General features: G+C 49.3%; 7 protein-coding genes across 7 annotated transcripts; 2 read left to right on the top strand and 5 right to left on the bottom strand.

Moving 5' to 3' along the window:
* Window positions 1-1,003: 1,003 nt before the first annotated feature.
* A1O9_03925 (uncharacterized protein) lies at window positions 1,004-1,983 on the bottom strand (the record flags this gene model as incomplete). Its single annotated transcript, XM_013406218.1, has 2 exons — window positions 1,004-1,406; window positions 1,457-1,983. The coding sequence occupies 2 exons, from the start codon at window positions 1,981-1,983 to the stop codon at window positions 1,004-1,006; spliced, it is 930 nt and encodes a 309-aa protein (XP_013261672.1).
* Window positions 1,984-3,576: 1,593 nt separating this feature from the next.
* Window positions 3,577-4,827, bottom strand: A1O9_03924 (uncharacterized protein; the record flags this gene model as incomplete). The annotated part of the gene is made up of 1 exon (XM_013406217.1): window positions 3,577-4,827. One exon carries the CDS (start codon window positions 4,825-4,827, stop codon window positions 3,577-3,579), a length of 1,251 nt encoding a protein of 416 aa, XP_013261671.1.
* Window positions 4,828-6,324: 1,497 nt separating this feature from the next.
* Window positions 6,325-7,859, bottom strand: A1O9_03923 (uncharacterized protein; the record flags this gene model as incomplete). The annotated part of the gene is made up of 2 exons (XM_013406216.1): window positions 6,325-6,813; window positions 7,326-7,859. The coding sequence occupies 2 exons, from the start codon at window positions 7,857-7,859 to the stop codon at window positions 6,325-6,327; spliced, it is 1,023 nt and encodes a 340-aa protein (XP_013261670.1).
* Window positions 7,860-9,315: 1,456 nt separating this feature from the next.
* A1O9_03922 (uncharacterized protein) lies at window positions 9,316-10,924 on the top strand (the record flags this gene model as incomplete). The annotated part of the gene is made up of 3 exons (XM_013406215.1): window positions 9,316-9,433; window positions 9,489-10,233; window positions 10,285-10,924. The coding sequence occupies 3 exons, from the start codon at window positions 9,316-9,318 to the stop codon at window positions 10,922-10,924; spliced, it is 1,503 nt and encodes a 500-aa protein (XP_013261669.1).
* Window positions 10,925-14,345: 3,421 nt separating this feature from the next.
* Window positions 14,346-16,911, top strand: A1O9_03921 (potassium uptake protein; the record flags this gene model as incomplete). Its single annotated transcript, XM_013406214.1, has 5 exons — window positions 14,346-14,558; window positions 14,611-14,871; window positions 14,927-15,691; window positions 15,737-15,886; window positions 15,940-16,911. 5 exons carry the CDS (start codon window positions 14,346-14,348, stop codon window positions 16,909-16,911), a joined length of 2,361 nt encoding a protein of 786 aa, XP_013261668.1.
* Window positions 16,912-17,222: 311 nt separating this feature from the next.
* On the bottom strand, window positions 17,223-18,973 carry A1O9_03920 (aromatic-L-amino-acid decarboxylase; the record flags this gene model as incomplete). Its single annotated transcript, XM_013406213.1, has 2 exons — window positions 17,223-18,865; window positions 18,925-18,973. The coding sequence occupies 2 exons, from the start codon at window positions 18,971-18,973 to the stop codon at window positions 17,223-17,225; spliced, it is 1,692 nt and encodes a 563-aa protein (XP_013261667.1).
* A 910-nt stretch (window positions 18,974-19,883) lies between these two features.
* On the bottom strand, window positions 19,884-21,080 carry A1O9_03919 (mitochondrial trans-2-enoyl-CoA reductase; the record flags this gene model as incomplete). The annotated part of the gene is made up of 1 exon (XM_013406212.1): window positions 19,884-21,080. One exon carries the CDS (start codon window positions 21,078-21,080, stop codon window positions 19,884-19,886), a length of 1,197 nt encoding a protein of 398 aa, XP_013261666.1.
* Between the last annotated feature and the right edge of the window lie 460 nt (window positions 21,081-21,540).

Here is a 21,540-nt window from a genome sequence, read left to right as displayed (position 1 = left end):
CCAACAATTGAGGGATGAACAGAAAAGACATACCCCATTAGACCGGCTGCTATACTCTCGACCTCGAAATACGAAAAGGGATGCATGTTTGAGTATGCTGAGAGCGCCTGGCTGGCTTTATCCCTAGCTACTATGTATATAGAGCTCCTAAAGAATAAGTGTTTATTTATTTTAGGATTTTTAATCCTAGATTCGTATGCAGAGATAGCTCGAGGTAATAGTATCGCTTATATAGGGATAAAGTAACAAGGTCCCTACCCTCGTTCTCCAGCAGCTCCATTTCTCCTATAAAACCTAGGTTCGCCGCTATAGATTATCGTCCTAGAGAGGTAGGCGTCGATTTTATTAAAGCTTTAATCAATTAAAGAAAGCCTAGGAACATATCGGACAATCGGCTGTACAAGGGTAATCTGCAATTCCCGGTTGTCCACTTGCAAGGAGACCAGAATAAGTATAGTTTAAAGACGAACCCAAGAAATGACCCAGAGGCAGGCTATCAGGTTCCCATCTATAACCCATAACGCTGTAATTAAGCTAGCGATACTTATAGATTGTCGTAGCAAGTGAAGAGACAGCAGGTGATAAACGCCTTCGTATCACTATTCCTGTCGTGAGACTTCGAACTAACTCTCACTCGTTAGTTATAGCCAGTCTATCGAGCCACGGGACTCTCCTCTTCTTTAAAATGATCTCATCCTTAAATTGGATAGACGATATCAGAATTCGAAGGTCTTCTGAAGCAGAATGCAGAAGGGATGGCCACGGTCGTGGGGTGGCAAGCAATGAGTGGAGCACTTAACTCCAGAATGTCCCTGGGAACCACTCCAGGTCTCTTTCCATCTGCCCATTCTATTTGGGTTCATATCACACTCCAGACTGGTAACCAGCCATGTAGCCCCTTCTCATTCACTTGTCACGGGGACTAGGGAGGTGAGGGGGTGTGGGAATCGCATCTGTCGTGCTCGCAGCCGTCTGATTCGCTCAGCCCCGGTTCGTGTCATTCTTACACACACTTCGCGTTCTCATCCATTCTCTCCAAGCCACACCACACAAAAATTCTCGGAAAGGAGGCTGAAGAGTCTTTCTGGTAGCGTGGATCGCACCACCAACCAATAAGCCCCTCTTTCGTCGCATTCTCGCAGAAGGACAGGCAACATGAAGTTGTATTCGGTAGCCAAACGTAGCTGCTGATATTGAAAGTGAAATTCGTGCCACCCTCGTCGCCAACGACGGCCGTTGCGTTCCCTAGGTAGCCAGTCTCGGAGAAACCCTGGAAGGCGAAGGTGTTGACCTTCGCGGTCTGGTTATTGAGGAATGTCGCTGTCGAGGAGACGGATGTCGTTGTGGAGGCGCTGCTGGTGAATGCCTGGGAGGTTATCGACGTTGGTGGGGTACTGGTGGAGGGGCTTAGTTATTAGTAGGTACAGTGCCGGATTGATGACATTGAGTTGCTCACCTGCTCGACGACTCCGACCTCGTCGTGATAGGAGCGGGGCTGTTTGATTTCGAAGACGCCATACGTCCACCAACTCCACCTCCAACTGCAGCTGCGATAATAACGAGAAATGCCGCCAGGACGATGAAAATCCTCTTGCGCGTCAACCCCCATACTTTGCCCTCCCTCGCCGGTCGCTCCTCCGCGCCCGACGCCTGCTCCCTACCCGGTGCAGATTCCCACAGAACGGACCTCTCGAAATTGATCGCTGTCTGTGGATATTGTTCTTGCACCTCATGCTCAACGGGGACGACCTCCTTAAGTTCATCGTCGTATATAGCATGGTACTTGGGTTCGCGCTCCTCGAGATGGTTCACCTTATAATCAGCCTCGAGATTCGGGATGACCTGTGGTGACGTATCAATTACGACTTCAGGGAAGCACTCGTCGCCGTGTGGAACGCTTCCATTTGTGTGCCCGTTCTCTGGGCTCAGGTTGAACGCTGGGTTGCCTTTCTGCTGGTTGATGTGTTCAGTATGGGTTTTCATGGTGACGAGTGCAACGGCGAGGCCAACAGGCAAACCAGAGGGTGAGAAGCCCCCAAGAAAGAACTACTAACCACTACAATGAGCCATGAGCCATTGTAGTCACCTGTTTAGACCTACCATTCAGGGCAAAGTGCGACATACATATAGGTCGAGTAACCCCCTTAGCCCCTCAGACAAAGGAGCCACGAATCAGCCATTGGGCTGGGCACAGGGAATGGCTAAAGGCTGATCAGCGACTAAATCACTAAGTTGACTGCCTGGGCCATTACTCCGTACTGTCTCACCCATGGCATATATTGCAACACGACAGGCAGATGAAACACGCTAAAACACGCTGGCCTTCGGTAAACTGCGGGTGTTAAAGGCTATTCCTATCGCCAACCCCAGCCCCGAGACCTGTCTCTTAAGCCTGGCGACTTTCCTCGGCAAATGCATATGGTAAGCAACCGAGGAATGAGAAGGTGGAAAATAGAAATTTAACCTTTTGACAAATGCCAAACTTGGTAGGGTATTGAATTCAGAATCGGTTGAGTAAACAACCAGTGATGGCATATATATCTTGGAACGTTGATTCAACGTTCACCCAGTACCCATACTGAGATGCCATTTGTCAAAGCATGCGGCCTGGCCCAAAACTTCGCGATGTATGCCCTGCAATTCAATGACAACGATAAAAAGACGATTTTAGACGTCCTAGCCATAATGTTACTCAAAGTACAACAAATTCACATTCCAAATGACGTTAGGCTTGAGTCGGTCGGCCCAATATGTCCTGCGACTTTACGAGGTAGCAGTCTAGAATTTGGATGGCCATTCTTTTCAGAATCCGACGGTTATGGCCAATCTTACAGCATCATGGACTCATAAGATTCGATTCGCTCATGGAGATTTCAGAATGCATAATATTCTTTGTGGAAAATGGACGATCAACAGGAATAGTTTGACTGACAGTGTTCAGGCTGGCATTCAGAATCTTAATTCTCACGGAATTAGGAGTTTCTATATTGCTCTAGGGACCATTGAGATATAAGGGGAACTATGGTATGCTACGATAATTAGGGAATTTGCTGTGGATCTGGACAAGATTCGAAACCTCCATTCAAAATAAATCTATCCGTAATATGAGCCGTGGTCCAGAACTTATCGGCAATTGTTAGGATCGCGAGCAGATTCTCATGTGGCTTTCCTCGTCAGAACGGATTACAAGTCCCGTGGAAGGCTGCAAGTGTCAAGTCGATTTGTTTACCTGCATCACGTCCCGCCATCACACCGCATGGCTTTTCGAATCATAATCGAATCTTCACCATACTTTATTGGTCAGACACTGCGCACGACTTATCTTCTGGCGTCTTCCCTTCCACCCTCGTACGCCAAACCTGTTTCTCGCCAACGGCACGGATGATCCTTGATCTGATTACGCAGTTTACGACCACGCTCCTCTTTTCGATTGCCTTTGCAAGGAGTGTTTCAATCCCATAGTTGCACCTTACAAAGAGACTAGGGAACAACGGACAAAGAAAGTGTAAAAGGTTACTGGTAGTGCTATCTAAATTGGGTACGCCCCGTAACCAGGTATGAGAGGAAGCTTCCCCGCTAAAACTTTGTCCGCACCCTCCAACCGCCACCAACTCCTCTTGCAATGAGGAACAACCATGTACTTCCTGTATATGCTGCACCACAGAAAAGTATCAGCGCCTGGTAGTTCTCACCCTTTCCCGCACTCAGGATATTCCCCGAGATCGGTATCCCGGCCAATGTCGCCAAGCTAACGACCCCATACGCCGTCCCATAGCGACTCGCATAATCCTCTGTCCGACACAACTGCGCTACACACACCGGTGTCAGACTGTACGCCGAGCCACTAAAGAATCCGTAGAGGATGGCGAATGCGACGATCGCTACAACGCTTGACCCAGCGTTGAGCCAGAGCCCAAAAATCGAAAGCGCACATATAGCCGAGCAGAGGATCATGATGTTGAAACGGCCAAGTCTGTCAGCGACTGGGCCGGGAATGCCGCGACCGAAGATTGAGGCGGCGTTTAGTATGGCAAGAATGTGAGGAGAGATGCTGTTGAAGTTGCGGGAACTGGAGTAAGTCGTGATGTACGCGGGCGGAACGAGGACAGCCCAGTCAAGGATGAAGATTGCGGACATGGTGAGTACGAAACGAACATCTTTGAAACCGCGCCAATCAACGATCAGGCGTGCTTGTCTGTTTCGCGGGAGACGTGTCTTCAGGAGCAACAAGCTGAGGAGAAAGCAGAATGCGCTGAGCAGGGCGAAGCAGCGGATCGACCAGGCGAAGCCAATTTGGGTAGTGAGCTGGTTGAAGAGCAAAGGGTAGATAACGCCGCCGAATCCGCCAGCAGTCGTTGCGAGGCCGGTTGCGAGGCCGCGATTCAATTGGAACCAGTGTCCTAAAGTAGCAATGCTGGAGGTCCATAGGATGGAGGAGGCGGTGCCGCCCAGGATACTGAAAGCGAGGAGAAATTGGTAGTATGTTTTGCAGAAACTTGTGCATATCAGAGAAACAACGAAACCGGCGGCTCCGGTGGGCAACAATATTCGAAGACCATATTTGTCGAAGATGGGTCCGACTTGCAAACCCCCAAAGAAGAAGAGGAACGCAAAAGTACTGAAGATCCAACCGACTTCGCTTTCTATGTAGCCTATCAACTGGTTTTTGACGAGGTACGCCTGGAAGATGCCGGTGGAGTTAAGTAGTCCTGAAGCTGGAAAGAGGGCAAGCCAAGCGCCGAGGATGACGCTGTAGGCTTTCACGCCGCGCTCAGGGTATGCCTCTGCTACGGGCGCCGACGTTTCGGCAGTGTTGATCTCTTCCATCATAGGAGTGTGTGCTGTAGGTAGTGCAGCTAGAGGGGAAGAAGGCTTTGAGGTTAGAGGCTTAGAGCCTTAAAGCAAGGAATCAAGATGCGTAAAGTAAGGAATCAAGGTCGGGAAGCGCTTAGTCATTTCTATACGCGACGGCTCCACTTACTTAATAGACTGAACGGGACTATTAAGTATGGCCCTGCTAACACGCCCAGTCGCCAAGACCTGTATTTTGTCGCCCAACCATCATCATTCTACGTGATGTCACACGCGACCTGGCCTGGCGCTAATGTCCAAAGGCAAAGGCACATCGTGTGCGACTACCTGAAGCTACCATTCCCTTCTCTCCTCATTTCGAGCAAACATGGCACGTCGAGACTGTATAACCGCTCGTAAGGCCAGATGACCGTCCCTGAAGCTGCCAAATCAAGGCCATTGCGCTACTTTCGGTTTAGGCGCCACTGTATCCGGCTGTATCCGGCTGTTGTGATTCTCCGTCGAAGTACCTGACGAGGGTGCTCCAGCACGACACCTAGCACAGAGAATGGACATTCTGAATGGGCAGTATGATAATTACGTCTACGATGGATATGTATTAATACTCCATATGAGCGTTGTGCGACCCGCCTGTCAGTCTTCCACCAGGCTGAGTGAAGTCGTCGAGAGTCTTCATAGGAAGTGCTGACAAACTGTGATGCTGTGCTGCTGCATAGTCAGTCCTATAACAGGAACGTGAGAACCTTGTCTTGGAAGGGTATTATAAGCTACTTACTTGTGTATGGGAACCGTTGAGTACACAACTTCAGGTTGAATAATCTCTTTATGGACAACGGGGACCACTGCGACCTCCTCGATGTCGAAATGAAGCGCCGACAAAGCTCTCATGGTTTTGAAGCGAGATATTGAAGTCAGGGCTAGCCTACTTCGATCGACTTCCAACGTCTCCGCTTCCATTGATTCCATCGGACCGCGTCGGGAGCATCTAAGTCGATCAGGCCGCTCTTAGTCATGGTCCTACCTTTTATACTATATCTAGCCTATTTACTCCTGCTAAGGCTCCTTCCCCCTTTCCACGTAATACTACTTCCCCTGGAGTATATCCTGAGCGCGTCGAGCACCAGTACAGGACGAGTAAATAGAAATCCTAGAGAGGAAGGACTCGAAGGAGGTCGCAGGGTGCGTACCTAAAAGGTCCGAGTAGCGCTAGTAGGGTCCGAGTTGATGCTAAATCAAATATTCAATTAGAAGAAATCTCTAGTATTTAACGAAATGGAAGTTTAATGATGGCTAATATAGTATACAGATAAAGATAAACTTTCTCAAGAAATCGTAGGCCGCGATATTTATGGCGGTTGCTAAGATCTCGCACAAGCCCGGACCCTGCCAATGCTCACGTCGAATTGCTCTATGCTGAGGGTCATCAAAACTATAGATCCAGTAAAAGAGTAGCCGAGCTTGATGGTATTATTGTTATGGTACAGCAGTGTCGCTTACTGCATGTTAGCATACTTAGACAGACTTTGAACGTCTTCTTCGTTGCAAGCCTTGATCGGGCCTTGCTTCCCTTGATCGCTTGTCGTTCTCCAGAATATCGGCATGTAAGAGGTCAGAGTCCTGGCCTTTGTCGACAGCCTCCTGAGGCAGTCTTACATCACAAATTGCTTGAATATCCCCGTGAGGTGAAACCCCCGACACGATCCATAATGCAAGTTTGCCACGTTTGGGTAGACCATCGGCACCGCTGTTTGGTGCTCGCCAAAGCCATTGCCGCTCATAAGCACCAATGATCAGCAGAACGGGGCCGTTCAGCACTCGGATTGTGAACACCTTGACTTGGTGGAACCGCCGTGGAGACAGGAGAAATTTCGTCGGGAGGAGAATAAGCAGAGCCAAAATATTGAAAGGCGGGCGGTAAGCGAAAATAGCATCGCTTTTCACACCTTCAAATGTGAGGACTGCCGGCCGGAATTGGATCTCCGCAGTTTCGTTTGCGACAATCTTTGAAAATGTATTGGTCAGCATCGCGACCAGCACCGTCAGAAAAGATGTTTCCCAGAAAGGCGAATGCGATCATGAGACACGGGTCCAAGGATGAAGTGGAAGCCCACAGACCGCTCAATCCCCGTGCCATCGAGCCCAAACCAGATCCAAAGCATCCACGTTAAGACCGTAGCAGATTGGAGTATTTCGTGACCTCCATTCGCTTTGATAAGATCAGTAAGCCACTTCATGGAAACAAAGAATCCAGCAAAACACCAGACCGCTAGCAATGTCAAGACAGCGAAGTCTTTCATCATAGCGCGGAGCGAAATAAAGAGCATGTTGTCGGACATCAAGTTGAATGCAAGGCGTGGAAGAAGGACAGGGGCGGCTATTGAAAGTATGTTAAGGCCAAGTTGTCCTGCATCGAGGTTATCGCTTGCCAACGCGTACATTCTCATGAAGAAATCTACAGCAAAGATGGCGATGAAGGTAATGTCTAGGAACAACTAGAGATTTTGCGTGTGGACCTGCCACCCGTGCTCGATGATAGGAGCGAACTCCTCCAAGATCCACCCTGTCGTGTAAATGCAGAAGATAAGTTCATAGACGGTCAATTTCGAACTTTGACGATAAGTCATGGCGAGGACGTATAGCGTCAAGAGGACTGCAAACTGGCAGACCTCAGTAATACTGCGAATGCGGGGGACAATCAACCGATACTGATTCAGAAGAGGTGCCTCCCGAGGATCGTAGAGGGAGACCGGGTGATGTTTATAATGATCCGGTAAAATGTCGACGAATGACAAGGGCGTGTATATAACCTGTCCTCGATACACGGCATCGACGACCTTCTGCGATGCGGCAGAGCCGAGGAAAAATTTGCTCTCGGAGACTGTGCCTACCTCCAAGGCTGTCAGCTTTTCTCTCGTAGCCTCCTCGATTCTGCGTAGGCCTGTAAGGAGGCAGGGACTTTTCTCGCAAAGCATCCTCTGGCGCGTTCTGGAAGGGCTCAAAACCTGCAACAAGAATGTTGGCCAATAGCAGAAGGCCTCCACGACCATAGTGATCCTCGTCGAACTGTCGGAGGACTTGGCTTGCTACTAGTTCACAGAGATTGGCGCGGGTGGTGCTGATCGACTGGTCAAGACCTTGATATGACTGCTCGCGGAGAAATTGCATACGGTTGACTAGAAGGCAATAGACTTGTACACACAGTCACTTTCATTGTATGACAAAAAGCCATACAGGCAGCGAAAGAGTCCAAGAGTCCTTTCCTTCATATTGTCACAAGTGGGGACTCTTACTGATAGATACATCACCCGGGTCATAAAGCTTACTTGCAAGGGGTCTCACAATCAATTCGTTTATCCGTGGCTTTTTCAATTGCTCCAGTGTATAAGGATCATCTGCCTAAATTATGAGATTCTACGTCATGCTAGAGGTATTGAAGATAACAACACTTACCTATGTTGGCAATGACAAGTCGTTCGAATTCTGTCGACGATTATTCTGTATTCTCTTGAGGGCATCGTCTGAACTCACCGATGAATCGTCGTGTAGACAGGCAAATCGGCATGGGGGTCAGGAGCAACGGCATCTTGTAGTATGTGCCCAGTCCAGCTCCTTGGAGGGCCGTCCGCATTCTCTTCAGCGTTTCGTAAGAGGGCGTCATGGGCTTCACTCTCACACAGGTTGAGGCACTCCGACGAGGAGTCAATTCGCTCTACCTACATGCGTCTAGCTTCCTAAATCGGTGAATAGGCTGGAGATGTGTCGCAACCTAGATGTAGGTAGACCTGCGGGCTTAAGGACTTACGATGAGCCGGACATGTGTACGCCGAATGTGGCAGTGCAGAGTCCAGACGTATCTCTGTACCATAACACGAACTTTGGAAAAATGTACGTTGACCCGCGAGGCTGGAGAGGCACTTTATGCACTTAACCTGCTACCCATGTAGAGCACGCCATTGAAGCCAAAGCTGAGGGGCAGAGAATCAACGTCAATTGCTTGCTTTCCTCGCCTCCAGCCAAAAAATGCGAAGTGGGCCGGCATGTAATCGGCAGCGCTCCCAAAGAGAAGGTTGCACCAGTTAAGATTGCATATTTGGGCAGAGTGACGAGGGTGCTTCCCGCCATAATAACTGGCGAATGAGAGTGGGGTGTCAACAAACTCCCTCCTGGTGATATTGATTCTCCGTCTTGCCGGAAAACTCTAATGCTTTTTCCAGATCCTATATAGAGGCACCATGGACTGCATGATTAGATAACAGGACGCTGCGCTCTCTTTTGGATTTGGTCACTATAGTCACTTGACCGTCACTGTCACACGCTCTGGTCATGTTCAACATTCTTGAAATTTAGTGTGGGGGTCTGTTCTTTTGCAATGTCCCCGACTCTAGATGCCTTGTATTTAGCCATTAGGCCAATGTTTCTAACATTGAACTGGGATATTCCTTAATAAACCCCCTTCCCCTTCGTCAAAAATCGCTAAATGAAGTCGAACGTTTCAGTTTCAGCATGGTTGACTTTGTATTTTCCAATTTTAACCTCGTGTGTGCCACATTTGGTGGTCTTCTTATGAGCTTTGGGCTACTGTCATATGTATTGAAGCAGCGGTTCCTGTTCTCTGAGGCATGTAGGGTCTCACTCAACTCGTTGTTTCCCACACGGTGTATGCTCACGGGGTGCAGTGATTTCTTTGATCGCAGGTGTAATTTTCTCTCACCTCGTGTCTTTCATTCGTCCAGATGAATACACATGTGGGGAGGACAGAAATCTAGATTCAATTACGCTTGAGTTCTCAAGGCTCGTCCTTGGGGTGCAGCTGGTTCTCGCCGGCATTCAGCTCCCCCCGCGATACCTCTCTACGGCATGGCGCTCTCTTTGCTACCTGCTCGGCCCAGGTTTGACAATGATGTGGCTCAGTGCGGGCCTCGTCATATGGTTTATGCTACCACGTCTGGGTTTCATGCACGCTCTTGCGATTGGCGCTTGCATTGCTCCCACCGATCCTGTCTTATCCAATGCTATTATCAAAGGACGATTTGCGGATACGAATACTCCGAAGCCACTCCAGAGACTCATTTCTGCCGAGGCTGGACTAAACGATGGACTTGGCTATCCGTTTCTCTTCTTCTCATTATGTTGGATTAAATATTCTGAATGCCAAGGGAACCAATTGGGTATGGTTTCTTCTTGGGCTGGTGGAACTTGGGGCTACGTTATCATTTTTAGCTTGTTCTATGGTTTTGGGGTCGGATATGTTGCACGGAAGATGTTTTTCTCTGCTCGAAAGAAGGGTCTTGCTGAGGACGAAGCTTCCTTGATATATGTTATCGCCCTATCCCTATTTGTTCTAGGAACCTGCGGGATACTCGGGACAGACGATATTCTCGCTTGTTTTATTGCCGGGTGTACGTTTGCGTGGAACGATCAGTGAGTAAGGAGCTGAACTTGATAACCCTTGACCATTGACCGACTTCGCAGGTTTGAACGAGACACCCACAACGAATTATTTTGGTCTGCTGTTGACATGATGCTCAATATCTCAATTTTTGTATGGTATGGCGCTGTCGCACCATGGGCATCGTTCGCGACCGGCACTATCATCACTCTCTCTCGATTAATAATCCTGGGGGTTCTGATTCTCCTCTTCCGGCGCTTGCCTGCTATTTTGGTTATTGGGAGCAAAGTTTCCCAGATTGAACATCTCTGGCAGGCTGTATTTGTCGGATTCTTTGGACCCATCGGCGTCTCAGCTATCTTCTATCTGATGGTAAGCACAAAGTTCCTTGGGAAGTTGACTTTGAACGAGAAAGGTGTTGCACGCGAGGATATACAATATCTCCAAGAAACTATGCAGCTGATTGTCTGGTTTCTCGCAATTAGCAGTGTGGTTGTCCACGGTTTGGCGCTCCCGTTGGCGAAAATGTGTTCCCAAATCCCTTACACAAGCTCACTGGTACTTGGCCAACAGAGTCTCGGGACCGGTCACCAATTGGTGGCCTCGGCAGGTATTTCTAGAAGCAGAATTCGAGACTATTTCTCCTGGAACTCTTCCAGTAAAGAATGCCAGGCACGCACCTTGTGTGTCAGGAATGGATATAATACAATGGAAGAGGGGTGAGTAACAAACGTATTATTGTTTGAAAGGGAGCTCGGCTTTGGGCATACTTGTATGACAAATCCGTGCAAAGGGCTTCGGCCATAAATTTGGTCTCTGGGGTGTTTGCCTATATCAGATTGACTGGTGGCGCTTCGGCATCATTGCAATGCCGGATAGACTACGGAAGCAGAGAGTTTAATCCCCACGCAATACAGCCTAGATTTAGTTCTGTAATGTTATCTATATAGCTATAAGGACTGGACTATATTTGGGCAGGATTGCCCGCAAGGAGAAAGATGAGTGCTACAAGAGGTTTCTTGGAGGACCAAGGGAAGAGGATGGATATGCTCTAATTAGGACTTTGCAAGGGGCAAGTTAACGTCCCCTCTCTACCTACTTCATCTTCGGTTACACTAAATCGTGGCCCGATGTTGAAATGCCATATACTCGATCCTCGAGCCAAATCGTAGACGGCGGATTACCGCTTCCCAAGTCCTTAGATCTGAATGGGGACACTGCGATCAAAGTGTGCAAGGCCGGCCAGGCGGATTCCTAAACTATAATTTTCCTTCATATCTTGACGCCGGCTTTTCCATCAGTTGCTTTCCCCAATATGTCGACCGTCATTCCAGCAAGCTAATGTGCCTCACGATAACTACCAATTGACCTGATGTTCTATGTTTTGCAGCTTCCTGGCTGCGCTTTGCTCCAACATAGCCAAGGATACACACCGTTACGGTGAGTATCAATAGTATAGTATGCTCACCAACTTAAACTAGCACGCCGCAAATGCAAGGGGCTCAAGCTTAGATCCCTAACAAGTGGACAGAGGCCGCTTACTCGCTCAACTCCCGTCACTACAACAAGCTTGGAGATGGTCGCTGAGATTGAGTGGGAATTCAAAAATGCATTAACCTGTTCTCAAGCGTGTGAACTGAGCGAACAAAAATCGGAGTCAGCATGGTGGATATAGTGACAATCAACCTTATGTCGCGGCCTCTGAGGGATCCGGCTAATCTTTACCTGTTACTCCGTGTTACCAGTGCACCTAGAGTCTAACCTTACGGAGTGCATCAAAGAGGCCCACAGAGAACTAAGTTAGTTTCAGAAATTGATGCTTCCCACTGTAGCGTAAGTTCTTTTCCTTTCGAGAAAGACATCCTTCTAAAGTGCGGGACCACTGAAAGGATATTACATGCCAAGCATCCAGGATCAGATGGTGAGATTTGCTGATCTGCCGTACGGATGAGGTGCATACTAATGATTAGTTGTATGATATGGGATGACGATTTACTTTCTTGAACTATAAAGCACAAGAACGATTGACTCTCGGGGGGGAGCCAGCCCTGAACAAATGGTGGATATGCACTGCCAACCATAACACGAAGCTCAGCAAGAATCCGGCGTAATTGCCACATCTCGAAACGAGGAGATCGATGCATGTCGGATATTTTAGTTCTCGCCGTTGATCCCTTGCAAACTCGCCACCGGCGCCCTTCAATACTTCTCAAGTCGAACGAGGGGCATTGGAGCTTAGGTGTCGAATATGGTTACTTTGGGCAATACAGAGTCTGAAATTCATCTCATAATCTGGTAATCAGCCTTTAAAAGGCGGCTCTGTCTACTTCTTGCAACTCTTCTAAAGTTGTGGACAACCAGAGGAATCGTAGCTTGAGTGGTTCCAGGCTTTATTTGGAAGTGTTACTGCAGAACCAAGGACCGAACCAGGAAGCACAATATCCTATATTTGGAATGACATTTCATCTTTCATGGATGTTCAAGGGACAGCGCCATACTGAGCATATTTTTTCGATAACTTCCTCCCAGCCCGTTCGTTGCTTCACCGGACACGCCGAATCATAGAGACAGCCCTTGGTGCAGCAGCGTCGTTCGGATCAAAAATGGATCATTACAGCGATACAGTCGCGTCACCACTCCTCTAGTGTGGACAGTGGACAGGCTTCGGTGTGTCTAGGATGACAATTGATGGCTCGACAACATCTTCGAGGCATGACCTGCTGAAATGTGAAAGACCGTGAGATGGGTTTCTCCGGGCTAACAACGGCTGCAAACTGGCAGAACGACGTACCATATTGGGCAAGTACCAGCAACCCTCAACAACCATGGATCAATGCAGTGGTAGTGATAGATGTGCCCACAAGTGAGTATTCGAACTTCATCCGTTCCGAGGAATGTTTCGGAACAGACGGGACAGTCATCTAAGATACCATCAGCGGAAGGTCGCCGATTTTAACAGTCTAGTATGACTTAATGTCGTCCCTCTTATATATCGTTCGTACCACGGGAAGGAGGTCTTATCAGCCTTGGCATTCGCTCGGATATAGAGATATTTGCCTCTGGGTCTGCTCCTCCTTTCACCTTTGCAATGCTCACTACAGCGCTATATTTGGCAATTGGGATAGATTCGACGATGGACTTCGAAATGCCCTGCACTCGCCGCTCCCTGACTTCGCGCGGATAGTGTAGAATCATACGTTCAGAAAAGTCTCGGCGTGTTTTGCGTGCCAACCAAGCCAAAAAGATTAGGATGAGTATCATGCCAACAATAACGCACACTGTGACGACTGTTCTACCTTTGGGTGTATTCCTGGTGCTCGTACCCATTGGAGCTGTCGCCATTCAAGAAAGCGTAGCCAACTACAAACTGCGAGGTTTCAAGAGGAGATCAGGAATCAGGAACTTGCTCGTAGTATATTGCATAAGAGTCCGTAGCCCAACTCCCGCAGACCAACCCAAGGATTGGCCAACAGAGGAACAAGGAAGGACATTTGCCATTTCCTGTTGTTTCGACCACTCCAAGGTGGCTGTCTATGAGGGATTTTCATCCGAAAGATTAGGATAAAGGTTCGCTTCCTAACATCAGGAATGGCGGAGATGAACGTATGGGGTTTAAGCCATCGTGCCCGTCTTGTCCTACCAACAATAAGTCCGTTGATTATAATCCTCGCATGTTGTCACTACGACACGGCGCATCTTAATATGGACTACGAAGACTATCTCGGAATGCATGGGAAATGCTTATGATTGCTTGATTGATGAGTGCCGCACTGACGTCGGTGAGGGATCCAGTAAAAGCGCGCCGGTAGGACGGAGATCAAAAGTTTGTGGAGCCGGCTCAGGGATCCTCTCCTTGACATGCATGGCAGTTCACGTTCTTTCATCGGGGACATCCAGGACTGTTGACTTGTAACAATGGATAGTATTTTACGCCGATTGTTTTGCGTCTAACTTCGCGGCTACTCCTGCATTATTTATGACCAATTTTCGTAGATGGGCGGTCCGCCATGGGTTATTCATATTAAACTGTTCTCCTCATTGACCCGCGTAGAAGCCTGCATTTGTCGCTAGGGTTTCGTGACAAGCGTCTAGCTGTTATCTGCCTCCAATACTAAATCTTCGCGCCATTTTTGTTTGGTACCCGATGGCAACAATTCGCATCGCGGACGAGGTTCACCCCAAAGATGGCCTGGTGCAAATCAAGTCTGAAATGCAAGCCACGCAAAGGTCAAGGAGGAGAAGCGATGGCGATGGGATATACAACATTCGGTCGAGATCCAGGGCACCCTCACAAGATCCAAGACACGACGACGACGACCCTGGGTTGCGAAAGGAAGGCGATTTCAAGCAAAAGCAGGTAGCGCTTGATTCGAGTCATAGGTTTAAAGAATAATCCTCACCTTCTTTAGGTTTTCAAGGGGAAAATGTTGCTCTGGCTTGCCTATCAATCGATCGGTGTCATTTATGGCGACATCGGAACCAGTCCCCTTTACGTCTACTCGTCCACTTTCACTGCTCCGCCATCGTACGAAGATCTCGTCGGAGTCTTATCCCTCGTAATCTGGGCCATCTTCATCATGGTAACCGTGAAGTACATACTCATAATTCTCCGTGCCGACAACGAGGGCGAGGGAGGAACTTTCAGCACCTATTCCCTGTTAAGCCGCTATGTGAAATGGGCTCCCTTTCCTCCTCCTTGAATCTGATGCTGATGATTGACTTTAGATGAACATCACCAATCGCGACCCACGGGAAGCTTCACTCGTCAAGATGAGGAGATATGCGTCTGGAGATCTTGAACAAGCCGGCCGAGTAATGCGCCAGGGCCTCGAATCCAGCAATTTTGCGCGGGGCCTTCTGAAACTAATGGGGGTCCTGGCCGTATCTATGGTCATTGCTGATGGAGTCCTCACACCTGCTCAGTCAGTACTGGGCGCTGTCCAAGGAATTGAAGTTGTGGATCCCAGTCTATCAAAAGGCGCCATAATTGGCATTACCGATGCTATTCTCGTGATACTGTTCTTGATTCAACCCCTCGGTATCACTAAAATCACCTTCGCTTTTGCGCCTATCATCATTATCTGGCTAGGGTTCAACGCAGTCTTCGGCATATATAATCTCGTCAAGTACGATGCTTCTGTCTTTAAGGCTTTTGACCCTGGACATGCTTTCGGCTTCTTAATCCGTCATGGGGAGCGTGGCTGGAGAATGCTTGGTGGAGTTCTATTAGCCTTTACAGGCGTCGAGGCTCTATTTGCTGACCTTGGAGCCTTCAGCAGAAGAGCAGTCCAGCTCAGCTGGCTATGCTATACGTTTCCATGCCTCTTACTGGCGTACATTGGACAAGCCGCCTATATAAGTGTTCATCCGGAGGCATATTCAAACCCCTTCTTCAATGCTGTCCCTCCTGGGACTATCTATCCGGCGCTGATTATTGCCATACTGGCTGCTATTGTAGCTTCCCAAGCTATAATCACAGCCACTTTCCAGGTGAGCCATTTTCGGAAGAAACTTCAGATTCTCTAACCATGGGAGCAGCTTCTCCACCAAGTCATGAAACTTTCGTACTTCCCACAGTTGAAAGTCGTCCACACTTCTAGAATTTTCCATGGTCAGCTTTATATTCCTCTCGCCAATTGGCTCCTCATGATCGGAACGATATTGATAGCATCGATTTATAATAATGTACTTTACCCCCTTTTTCTTTGCTACAGGATCCGGGATCTAATAAATTATAGACTACGTCCCTTGGAAATGCTTACGGCGTGTGTGTCATGTTTGTCACGTTCTTCGACACGTGTATGGTTTCACTGACAGCAATCTTTGTTTGGCGTCTCACCCCGTTCCTGGTATTTTTCCCGTGGCTTATAATCGCTTGCCTGGATGCGACGTTCCTCTCTTCTGCTTTGACCAAAGTGCCTGATGGTGCCTGGTTTACAATCATGCTTGCCCTTATACTTGGCGCTGTGTTCCTGGTGTGGAGGTTTGGTAAAGAACAGCAATGGTTTGCCGAAGTGGAGGATCGATTTCCGACTTCTCATTTCGTTCGACCCGGCGCAGACAACCAACTAAATCTTACAGAAAGATTCCATGGTGATCCTATTAGCTCTATCAAAGGATTTGGGATCTTTTTTGATAAAGCCGGAGAGACGACCCCCACAGTCTTTAGTCAATTTATCACTAAGCTTACTGCAATCCCTGAAGTCATGGTTTTCTTCCACCTGCACCCTCTCGAAGCACCTTCAGTGGCCTTGGGAAATCGCCATTCCGTTTCTCGACTTGGAATTCCTAATTGCTACCGCCTTGTTGTTCGGTACGGATATAATGATGAAGTCATAACCCCAGATCTTGCGTCGGTGGTGTTTGAGCAAATCCAGCTCTACCACATCAACAAGAGCACAGTTACAAGGTTGTATGGAATGGATCAGACTGTAAACGACATCACTTTGCCGGGCCAACAAGCAATAGCGGAAAAAGTTGAAGCAGAGCAACTCGATCTTGAGTTGGCCAGACTTGAGGATGCTTTCTCACACAAGGTCCTATACATCATCGGAAAAGAGCAGATGAGGATCAAGGCCAAGACGAACTATTTCCGGAAGTTCCTGCTTCACATTTTTCTGTGGATCAGAGAGAACACGAGGACGAAAATGGCGAATTTGAATGTCCCTGTGGACAGGGTGATCGAGGTAGGGTTCTTAAAGGAAATCTGATCAGCCGTATGCTCTAAATACAGTCTACAAACTACGGATGGCCGTCAGGAAACATTGGAAGTCATCAGTGATCGAATTCTTCAAGTGTCTTGTAGCTGATGTGTTTTTTTTCCCCAGAGATCACAGAAGGACAAAGTTTGCGAGTCGGTGAATCGCCAGTATCATCCCGCCCAGATCTACAACGTCGTCTTTCGCATGATGTCTATGTTCTGATATACGTCCTACACGTCTTCACCTCTGTGGCTTCTTGCCTTGTAAAAAAGAACTTGAAAAGTCTCCTGCCTCCATACGCACACCAGTTGTTCTATGATTCAATTCGCATAACCGTTCTGGGTGCCCTTCGCCTCTCCACTTCTGTTCGCCTCGAGCACCTCTTCCGTCGTCCGAACGATGATGTCAAATGCCGCCCGTATATACTTCTCCTCCGCATTGGGATTCCCACTGACGACCCGTATGAAAGATTTGCCCCCGGTACTGGAGCAGGTCAAGAAGATCTCACCACGCTCATTGATCAGATCGCCGATCCTGGTGGTGATTTGGTTGGCGTTTCTTTCCTTCTGCTGAACCGCCGCGACCATGGGCTCGAAGTCCTCGCCTGTCTCGCCCGTCCTATGCACGCCTTGCAACGCCGCCACAACTTCCGGTTTGACCCTGAAACAGGTCAATGCAAAACGCGGTGTTGCGACAATCTCGTAGAGATCACTGCGCGACCGCACCAGGTCCACGAAGACCCCGCCGATCCTCACGCTGTTGCGGATATGTGCCTGTAGCCCACTGATACCGTAGCTCCGCATCACGAACCAGATCTTGAGGGCGCGGAATCTCCTGCCCAGTGGGATCTGCCAGTCACGGTAGTCGGTCACGAGGCCGCTGTCGCTGTGCTTGTTGACGTAATAGGCAGCAGAAATCGACAGAGCCCTCGTGAGATGGCTCCGGTTTTGGACGAACAGACACGAGGCGTCGAAGTTGACGAGCAGCCATTTGTGCATGTTCATGTTGAACGAGTCGACATGGATCATGGATGCTGAATATTGGGAGGAGAACTCGGGGCATACAAGCGCCGCTCCTGCGTATGCGGCGTCCACGTGGATCCAGACGTTGGGGTTGGATTTCTTCAGCACCGATGCGAGCCTTTCAAAGTCGTCGACCGCGCACGTCGACGTAGTGCCGAGAGTCAGTGTGATGTAGTAGGGTTCCAGGCCGTCCTCCTGACACTGTTTGAGGGCGGCTTCGAGGTCCGGGGCCTGTAAGGAGAGCTCGTTTTCAAACTTGGTCGGGATCGAGCGATACCGTGTCCCGGCTATCAAAGCGCCTTTCTGGGTCGAGCTATGTGCTTGATCGGAACTCAAAGCCACCAGTCTGCCGCGCAGGGAGGTGATGCGATTCTCCCTCTCCTTAGATTCTGGGGCAAGACCTTCCGCGTCGCATCTTGCGTGTAGATACCTCTCACGTGCAGCGACCATACAAGTCACAATGGCCTCCGACGCAGAGCCCTGGATGGTCCCACCACCGCCGTTGGGACTGGTGCTGAGAAACGCCTTGGGCAGATCAAACGCCTGAGCAAGCCAGTCCATCACGACGGTCTCCAGCTCAGTGCACGCCGGCGAGCAAAGCCAGTTGAAGGCCGGTGCGGTGAATGCTGCAGAGTATATCTCACCCAGCATACTCGGGTACGTCACGCCTGCGGGGAAGAAGGCCATGAAATTAGGGGACTGCCAGTGCGTGAGCCCTGGGACAATCTTGGACGCGATGTCCGGTTGAATCGCCGTCCATGGCTGTGGTTCCTCTGGTGCTGATTTTGGGAGTTGCGGTGCAAGGAAGCCTGGTTTGATGGTCGGAAGAACTGGGTAGTTCTCGATATTCTGATTGTAGGCAATGACTGCGCGACATGTCAGATTAGTCAGGGGTTTCTTTCTTGGAGAACTCTTTTCAATCCCAAAATGATATACTCGAACTGTCGTCGGAAATGACGGAACGAGTGAAAAAGGCACTAAACAAGGACTTTGAACATACTCTCTTCAATCGCGGCGTGCGCTGCTTTTCTGAATTCGTCTGCGTCCATCCTCGAACTGGGTACTGTACGATTGAATCCTTTCCTGTGTATAATCGATAATATCAAAGGCGCACTGGAAAAGCGATGTCCTCTGGGTGTCTTGAATGAAACGACCAAGCAGAGCATTCAACCCAGTTCAATCCAAGGCCGAGCAGCGAGCTGAGTCCTATCCTCGAACTCCGTCTATAATTTGCATAGAAGGTCAAAGAAATCTGAATGTCAAAAGGATTGCCACGCCCTTTCGAGATGCAACAAGGTTTGTCCAGCCACATCGCAGCAGTACGAGTAGTTACGGAACGGCGGTGGAAAGTGCATATGTGCGTAGCCCACAGAACAGGGGTGGTTTCGGGGATGACGGCGAATTACTCGTCAGAGCCGTCAGATATGTGCGCTTTGTTTCCGCGCTGGGGTCCCGTTTAGGCAGTCGAGGTCGCTGAATGATTGCTTATCATATTAAATTACACATTCGTACCCCGGAGTAAAGTCGTCAGCAGAAGTGCATAGTCGAATGCCTTCAGCCTCACTGTCCATGGACCCAAGGGGTCACGCAGGCTGTCAATGAGAACATCGGTTATTCATTTACACACCCTTGGCTTGTGCTGAGCCGGGGTATATGTTACACAACACTACTGTTGCACGAGATATGACAGTGATGGTCGCCACGCTCGGGAAGCTGACCTTATCTATACAAGTTCATGTCGACTGAGGCCCTTTCCCCCCTGAAATTTCGCATTTCAACACTCGTTAGCAGGGGTTACCGGAGCAGAGTGGCGTCGATATCAGGTGGCACCTCGAGGGAGTCTGGTCTTTTGGAAAGCCATTCTCTAGCTAAGGACTTGAGATTCCAGGTCTGGTTGAAGGCGGTGGCTGGCAATTGGAGGGGTTTCCCTTGACGGTGGACCGAAGAGAGTTGACCTTGTCAAGATTCCTCAAACACGAAGACTCCCTTGCCTGCTCTGAAGCCGCCCAGAGTACCTTGAACGGCCTCCTTCAGGGTTCCGGCATCAGTTCCCCAACCCCAAGTGCATTCCTGCACTGGGATGTCCCTGAATTTCCCCTCGCGAGTCAACCTCAGCACATCCTCGACGGTCTGTTTCTTCTGGTCCGGATGCCTGTCGCTCCATTTGCTGACCCAGAAGCCATTGAATGATATCTCCTTGAATATCAGTAGTGATGCGGGCAATGTGACGGGCTGTTTGCTCATTGCTCCGTAAGTCACCATTGTCGCGCCAGGACTGAGGAATTTAGCGAGCGCTGTTGCTGGCTTGCCTCCGACACAGTTCAGACCAACTTTGACTTCTTCACGGCCACCATTGGTCCATTCTTTGATTTGGTCCCTGATCTCGCGGCCCTGGAGTTCATCCTCGGTGATGACTTTTGTGGCGCCGATGTCGAGCAGTTCTTGACGGAGTTTCTGTTCTTCTTGCTTGTCCTCGCGGCCGCGGATGACATTGATACTCTTGAAGCCCCACTCTTTGCCCAATTGTATCGCTGCTCGGCCCACGCCGCTATTGGCGCCGTTTTGGATAAACCATTCATCTCCACGGAACCCCCATTTGGCCGAGTCCAGTAGCATGCGATACGCCGTGCATGGATTGACCGATACGGTCCCAGCTTGTAATGGCGTGAGGCCCTCCTTATTGTCAATTTTTAGTAGTTTGCTCTCGTTGATATCCATATGTGTCCGCCATGTGCCTTGAGACGTGTATTTCATGATGACCCAGTCGCCTTTGCTCAAGCTCTTGACACCAGATCCTGTGCTTATCACCTCTGCCACTCCCTCGTTTCCGGCTACGGCAGTGGGCTCCGGTGTACCGAGTGACGTGCTCATTGCCGGTTTGGAGGGATACACGCCTTGAATCTGGTTGACGTCGGCGGGATTAATGGGCGCCACGAGCATGCGAACAACGACGTTGGTCCCGGAAACAGGAGAAATGGAGTGGCCGTGGAGCGACAAGACGTCCCGCGGCTCGCCATATTTGGAATATACCAGAGCTTTGGCCTGGGTATAGCCGTAACTGCTGATTGCTCTCCGGTTAATCACGAGAGGCTCAGAGGACAATATCGGCCGGGTTCGTGGCCCGAGTGCTCGCGTTGCCGTTCTAAACGACGGCATGATTGAAGTGCTCGCCGACGAAACGTAAAAGATTCTCTAAATCTTACTGCTCCCACATTGGAACGACGCTGGGTGGAAATTGTGGTTTCAACCAAGACAATCCTGCATTGTCTCCGCTCGAACAGAAGTCTCGGAATGGAATCCCGCAGGAGCTATGTCATTTCCCGCTTGACTTGCCATTTTAGGAAACAAGGCTTTCAGGCGTTAAATTCACAAATAAGCTGCAGATTCGTTCTCAAATCCGATTAAATGCTATGTTCGACAAGTTTTACTGGGTGCATGCGGGCTTCCTAGCGCTTCCATCAGACTTGCTAGCTAGCATCAGAATCTATACGGTTTATGGATGACAGTCATAGTTCCACGTTCCGTTCTTCTCGCGAAGGCCACCGTGGCTATACAATCCTAGGTTTGGTCAGATTCTCTTATCCATGCCCTGCCATTCACCAGTGAATGCGTCATC

This window comes from Exophiala aquamarina, assembly GCF_000709125.1.
Source record: "Exophiala aquamarina CBS 119918 chromosome Unknown aczIA-supercont1.3, whole genome shotgun sequence".
Taxonomy (NCBI): Eukaryota; Fungi; Ascomycota; class Eurotiomycetes; order Chaetothyriales; family Herpotrichiellaceae; genus Exophiala; species Exophiala aquamarina.
Note: the sequence above shows the minus strand (reverse complement) of the source record. Positions and strands in the feature narration are given on the sequence as shown.